Below are 7,680 nucleotides of genomic sequence, written 5' to 3' on the forward strand. Positions count from 1 at the left end.
TTATAATTTTTAGCTAAAAGATGACTTTCCTAGCTCTCAAATTCCGCCGAATTTACTATTGAACTAAACACAACTATTTGGCAAATAAAAAAAAGTGCTTGTGAATTAACAAACCAATAGGTCTTCTGTGAAACTAACTTAGACTTAGAATTCGTTAAAATATTAAACTACATTTCGGGATAATTTCAAATTGGTTTTTAGTTGGTAACAAAGTTGTAGACAATTAAATAATCTATCAGATTCTCACTTTTAGTGTTGTTCGAATTTCTAAAGCACCATCTAGGGGCAAAAATATGAACTAGTTCCATTGTGAAATCTATGTTTTCACGAAAAAATGCTTCAAAAAAAAAGTTGCTCTAGACCCCCCGACGGATTATTTTGATTTTGGTTTCAAATGAAAGGGGAAAGCCCATTCTTTCATATCCTGAAGTTTCAGAGATGCTGAATTTTTTTGCATAAACTTGTTAAAAAAAGACACCGTGTACGAGAAACCATGTACACAAATCTCTAACGAAGCAATATCACCTGCAAGTATACCCACCACACAGGCCTTCAACAACATCAACTAAATCACAAATCACTGGAGTTGCAGCTCAGGCACCAACGAATACTGGAACAACAGAACCTACGCACAGCGTGTCCGATCATTGTGATGCGCCTACTACTTCCCAATCAACTGCTAGCACCGCCGATAGGAAAGTAAATAACAAAGAACACGGATACGCGATCGTGACCCGTAGGCCCCACAAAAAACTCAAAGCAGGTAATCGTGAAAGCCCATACAACATCAACAGCGAGGATAGCATGAACGAAAACGAAAAACCGAGAGGAAGCGGACTAAGTGATCCACAAGCAACAAGAGGCAATGAAATAAATCGATCTTCAATAAGAAATAAGATCTTTACGCAAAGTAATATAGCGCGTACACAAGATCCGATGGATATACAATAAAATTCGATTTTTTTAAAATTTTGATTATAGAGGTTTTAACCTTAAGGTCATTCGCCTCTTCGGGTTAGAAAAATCTCTTATGAAAATTTCTAACCCTATGTGTGGGGTCGGGGCTCGAACCCAGGTGCGCTGCGTACAAGGCAATCGATTTACCAACTACGCTACGCCTACCCCCAATTCGATTTATTTATTTTTATTTACACATTGATAATATTAAAAGATCCACGGCTCAGGTAATGCATTGAGGCGTGTCAAATAAATGAAATAGCTAATAGTCGATTAACATGTCTTCACGCCTGCACGCTAAACAGCAGCTAACCGCCGAGTCTAGCATCCTACATAACAGGGAGTATGAAATGTCGCACTCAAACCAGTGCTGCGAAGTTTCAAAATCAGTTACTTATTTCTGCTTGTATTTACCGAAACCAGAATTCAGATTCATCGCCTTCCTCATTCATTAACTTTCCAACTGACTGAAACTTCATGCAGATTGGAATTGAGTGCAGAGGAAATATAAATTCCTTTACCAACCAAAGCATTTATTTGTTTTTATGTGGACAGTTTGAAGGCAGAAGCTGGCATCTTCTACATTTTCGAAATTTTTGGTAACAACGGTAGGTTTTGTAGCTCTCAAATCGAGAGATAATAGTTGTCATTGGAGATTGCCAGACATAGCGCAGGGAAGCTACTTGGGATCGCTGATGTTGCTGATTTACGTCAATGCCATGTGTTGGGGCGACTTACTTGGGGTTCCGTTCCGGAGGGTTTTCTTCCTTCTCCTTCAGAGACGGCCCAGGGTGATCGTCGGTGATCAGGTAAAATTCGCTGCTTCCACTACCAAACACAGTTTGTTTCACGGCAAAACAATTTCCCTTGCACTGCACTACACTAAGGGCCCTTTCTTCTCTAGTGAACTAGCATCGATCTCTCACTGCACTTAATGGTTTATCGGGGGAAATCTCACAGCTCCAATATTTGAATAATAATTAATTTGTCACTCGCGACGACGGACTATTGGCGGGGTTACGCACGCACTATATTGGATGTCTCCAGTCTAGTTGTCAACTCGCTTTATCAGCTGTCTTGTACAGCTGTTGATTGTTTGTCCCTACGGACCTAACAGTGTATCACGATCGTTTTGTTTTGTGCTGGTATTGTACGGTCATGGTTAGGTACAATCTTGGTATCGAACTTCTTGCTGCATTGCGGGATTGCGTAGTGATTAATAGGGCGGTGCATTATTCGGTTTACGGTGGTAGATTTTAAATAGCTCTCTTAATATCATCGGGTTGCATTTAATTTCTAATTTTAAGTATTTCGTTTTTATTAATTTAGGTAGTTATTTAGATTTAGGTTTAGGTAGTGCATTTAGATGTCTAGGAAAGAATAACGCATCAACATTCCGGCCACCTTGAAGTAACACGGATACTTCAACATATCTACCTGCAATTTTTGTATGCAACATGACAGCGGAGGAACGCCTGACGGATGAGGTCACGCCCTCCGATCACCCATAACTTCTGGCGCCTAGTGTTTAGTGTCAGTTGCGGTCCTGCGTATAGCAGTTGCTTGTGGTAGAGCTCTGGTAACATCTCGGTTATTGGGTGCTTCGCGAGTTGCAGAGCCGGATGCTTCACATCATCGGAAACTACGACAGGCTTGAGTATCCCACTGACTCGGATAACGTCGTATTTGTACAGCTTCGGTTTCAGCCACATCAACGACGCTGGAAGGGGATCACGTCGGCGGATTTTGCAGAACTTTCTGAAGAATATCTTCCATTGGGCTACGCGACACAAGGCTAGATCATAATCCCGTAGATCGGTTGTTGAATGAAGGTCAAACAGCTTTGGTTTGGTCTGTTAGGAGACAGGTCGTTGAGAGCGGAAATATCGCGGCCAGTACGCGATGGGATGACGGAGCTTCGTACAGCTGGAATATCGACTGAACAATCGAGTGGAAAACAATGCATCAGCTATGGTGATTGCCAGACCAATCAATCCTAGGGTATATGGTCTCCATAAAACAACACCGACGTGGAATTCTTGCTTAACAACATCTACGGTGGCTGGGTATTTTGCGCCGTCATCCAGCTCAACTTGCTTAACAGTAGCGGTTTGGAGCTCGTACATTGCAAGCGGTTCGTCGCGATTGGGACACCAGGGAATGTGGTTCAGCGAACGGTCCTCGAAATGCAACTGAATCTGACGGTACGTTTTTTTCCTTGAAAACAGGATCGTGCGCAAGGTAGCAGTGTGGGTTCACGTCTTCTACTGGATCGACGAGCTTTCTCATGTCCGAAATTCATGCGTATTCGTCGATGAAATTGCAGTTTGCGTCCTTGGTGGGTGAATCATGCTCTAGTCGCTTCTCTAGGCTCAGGAAATGACGTTCGGCGATGGCTCTGGATTCGCCGAGATTGACTAGCGGATCACGAGTGAGTGGCAAATGAACGAGATAACGACCGAACGAATCGCGAGTGGTGGTAGTGGCGTAAAGTTTTTTACACTGTTTTTCTTCTACGGAATACACAGAACACGGCTCAACAGCTTCTAGCTCCTGGAATTTCTGCAACGCTTGTTCTGAGCTTCGATCGACAGTGGTCAGATGGCAGACGCGGGAAACGGTGGGATGATCGATGGATATCTTCCCGGAAACAGTCCATCCAAACACCGTTTCTATTAGCAACGGTAATCCCTCTCCCAGGGAACGCTTGCTGCCAGGATGGAGCTCGTGGTACGCTTCACCACCGACAACCATGTCAATGTCGGATGGAATATGGAATCTTGGATCTGCCAACGACAACTTAGGAAGATTCCACGTGGAAATGTCGATCGGAGCGGTCGGAAGGTTGACCGTCGGTCTCTTGAGGATCAGGAACTCAAGCTTGGTGGAGTACGGTGTCGACTTCGACTTGATCTTAGCAGTCAATTGGAACTTGATTTGCTTGGTGGATTCACCTATACCAGCTACTGCGATGTCCACTTTGGTGCGTCGGAGATTCAGGGAATTTGCAAGCTTGTTGGTGATTAAGTTGCACATGGATCCTGAATCTAACAGTGCACGTACGGGTATTTCCTTGCCGTTCTGGTCTACGACGAGGAGGCAAACCGTTTCCAGCAAAACTGTGCTGTGCTCAGCCTGGGCCGACAGGCTCACTTGGCTGTTCGGATTCACCGAGCTGGAAGGGCCAGCGATGGCGGACGTCGAGGGAAGAGGCTGGCTTGCTGCCACGACAGGAGTAGATTGCATGTTCGATGGTACTGGCTCGTGCAGCAGGGAGTGGTGTTTTTCATGGCAGTTACGGCAGGAGAACACGGAGGTACAGTTCCTGGCTTGGTGTCCAGTACGGAAGCAATTCCAGCACAGACGTTTCTGGGAAACCAGCTCACGACGCTGGCAGATGGACATCTCGGAAAATGCTGGACATTGAAAGAGCAAATGCTTCTCCGGACAGGCGAGACACGGAGCACTGGAGCTCGATTCAACGGTGGCTGCCTTGTATGCCACCTTGAACGGTTGCGGGGTTGGAATGGAACCGGCCACCTTGGCTGTAACCGGTTGTTGGGACCGATATCGCAGATCGGTTATAACGGACGTCAGCATACGGGCACGTTGGTAGAGGAATTCGATCAGCATTTCATAGGTCACATCGTCGTTATTGCTGGTTTTCTCCTCCCAAGCACGTAGTGTAGTTGAATCCAGCTTGTAACAAAGGAGGTTGACCAACGGGGTGTCCCAATAATGGACTGGCTCGCCTAACTTTGCCAAGGCCCTTACATGTCGGTGGAAATCGTCAGCCAAAGCGTGAATTTCTTGGGGACTTTCTTGATTAATTGGTGGAAGGTCGTACAGAGCTCGGAAGAGCTGACGCTTCAAGAACCGCTTGTTGTCGTACCGTTTCAGCAATGCTTCCCAAGTCGATGCGTAGTTGTCCGCTTCTATGTCTACGGACTCGAATGGTTTTCGGGCTTCTCCCTCTAGTGACTGCAACAGGTACTGCAGCTTCGCAACCGTCGGAATATCTGTGTTGCTATGAATCATCGACGTGTACGTGTCACGGAATGCGAGCCATCGCGAGAAATCACCGTTAAACTTAGGTAGGTCGATCTTGGGTAAGCGTAGGTGGAAAGAAGACGAACCGTGAGCAGGGGTCGCCATTGTGTTGTTCAGCATGGTTTGGTTGGGATCAGTAACGCGATTGGACAGTAGAAAACCTTTAACCCTGCAATAACGCGTCTCGAAATCCATGCGTTCTTCCAAGTGGGTATCTAGCATCTCCGACTTATCGTACAGCTCAATCTGTCCTTGTACCTCCAGGAACTCCTTGTAGATTCGGTCCAGTGAATCGAGACGAATTGGTATTTGGCAGGCATCCCGATCGCAATCGAAATCCTCCGCAAACTTCTCCACTGCCTTCTGCACTACGAGGATCCCCTTCCGCTGTATCACGTACTCTGACAGCTTCTTTTCTGTTTTAGTCGCCATGATTGGACCACTTCACTGATCTTCACTACCACCACTTTAAGTATCGGAAACGGGAAAACGGTACAACTCGAAAATTCGGACTCCTTCCCGGCGCGGGTACCGTTCCTACACGACACGAAATCGGAAATGGCACAATTCGAACAAAAAATTTCTTCCCGGCGCGAAATGCCACTTTTTCGCAGAAAGACCGAGAATGGCACGCAAATCGAACGAATTTATCCTTCCCGTCGCAAGCGTACCACTCTACGCGAATTTACCACTCACCACCACCTTATTAATAAAATGCAAATTTTTTCGCAACCAGAAAATTTTCAAAAATTTCTGTTCCGAGTTGGCGCAAATCAGCTGCGATTACAAAGGTTCGCAATGAACTGCAGCGATAGCGTCCAAAATGGCTCTAAACGGTAGGCACCTTCGGGGGGCTGGGACGGGCAATGCCTTTGCCGTAGCGTCGCGTCAGCAGCAATTTGCAATGGTGTACTCACCGCACCGATCCTTCCTGGTTGGGGTTTCCTCCGATCCGGCTCGAAGGACCAATGTTGGGGCGACTTACTTGGGGTTCCGTTCCGGAGGGTTTTCTTCCTTCTCCTTCAGAGACGGCCCAGGGTGATCGTCGGTGATCAGGTAAAATTCGCTGCTTCCACTACCAAACACAGTTTGTTTCACGGCAAAACAATTTCCCTTGCACTGCACTACACTAAGGGCCCTTTCTTCTCTAGTGAACTAGCATCGATCTCTCACTGCACTTAATGGTTTATCGGGGGAAATCTCACAGCTCCAATATTTGAATAATAATTAATTTGTCACTCGCGACGACGGACTATTGGCGGGGTTACGCACGCACTATATTGGATGTCTCCAGTCTAGTTGTCAACCCGCTTTATCAGCTGTCTTGTGCAGCTGTTGATTGTTTGTCCCTACGGACCTAACAGTGTATCACGATCGTTTTGTTTTGTGCTGGTATTGTACGGTCATGGTTAGGTACAATCTTGGTATCGAACTTCTTGCTGCATTGCGGGATTGCGTAGTGATTAATAGGGCGGTGCATTATTCGGTTTACGGTTTACGGTGGTAGATTTTAAATAGCTCTCTTAATATCATCGGGTTGCATTTAATTTCTAATTTTAAGTATTTCGTTTTTATTAATTTAGGTAGTTATTTAGATTTAGGTTTAGGTAGTGCATTTAGATGTCTAGGAAAGAATAACGCATCAACACCATGCTTTTAGTACTGAAAACTCCTCGCCGGTCCTGCACTGATCATCTCAGCATGAAACGTTTACTGATGGTGGTGTAGCAAGAACTGCCTTTGTGTATATCCGAAAAAGTTCATCCTCCCAGATCTTTTTTACTGTCGAAGCTCTGTCTGCCAGACCCCAGAACTTTTTAACTGCCGAAAACATGCGGAAAAGGCAATGTCGATTGAGAGGTAGTGGGGGGAAGCAGTACTTTTTCGACTGTCCTGGCTTTTTACTCGTCTGATATGGTCACCCTATTCTTACCTCTTGGGAGCATTTGTTGCGCCATTGTGGTGACCTTGCTTAGGATGCCAATTCCTCTGCCTTGCTTTTCACAACCGTCCGTGGCAAATATCGTGAAGTGAATCCCAAAACGACGCAGAATATATTGCACATCGGTCCGTAACTAACACTATGCTCACATACACATGTTAACATGTCGTCAAGTCGAAGACCGACTTAACCGAGGCTGTCTCTCGTCAGTTCACGTCCACGTAATCTTCATTTATTTATTTTCGTCAATCAAATGTAGACTACATTATATAAATATTAATTGCTTATATACTATCCTGTAAACTATTTCTATGTACTATGATGCCGTAAAGAGTTGAAAAACTGTTTTAAACTTGTTCGGGGCATGGTAAGGTCAATACTTTCACAATGCTCGTTATACACAGCCATCATCTGGTTTAGTGGTCCGAATTTAGCATAGTCTGTACGGTGATGACCTATCGCGAACAAATTTCTATTGCGTAATTGACGACTAGGAGCATATAAATTTAATTTTGACAATATGTAAGATGAGTCAATACGCTGCATGACGATATCGTTTAGAAACGAGATCATAGCATAGTCCCGACGTTCTTTCAATGTTTGAATATCTATTAACATACAACGTGCTTCATAAGATGGAAGAGGGAATACTGTCCATCTTAACTTGCGTAGTGCATATAATAGAAACTGTTTTTGGATTGATTCAATTCTCACTTCGTGTTTTTTTATGA

The 7,680-nt window shown here is 44.9% G+C and overlaps 1 protein-coding gene across 1 annotated transcript; it reads right to left on the reverse strand.

The window, feature by feature from the left end:
- Positions 1–3,255: 3,255 nt before the first annotated feature.
- Positions 3,256–5,439, reverse strand: LOC131679994 (uncharacterized). The gene has a single exon (XM_058960732.1). The coding sequence runs from the start codon at positions 5,437–5,439 to the stop codon at positions 3,256–3,258; it is 2,184 nt and encodes a 727-aa protein (XP_058816715.1).
- Positions 5,440–7,680: the final 2,241 nt, after the last annotated feature.

The sequence above is a fragment of the Topomyia yanbarensis genome, chromosome 2 (genome assembly GCF_030247195.1).
Source record: "Topomyia yanbarensis strain Yona2022 chromosome 2, ASM3024719v1, whole genome shotgun sequence".
Taxonomy (NCBI): domain Eukaryota; kingdom Metazoa; phylum Arthropoda; class Insecta; order Diptera; family Culicidae; genus Topomyia; species Topomyia yanbarensis.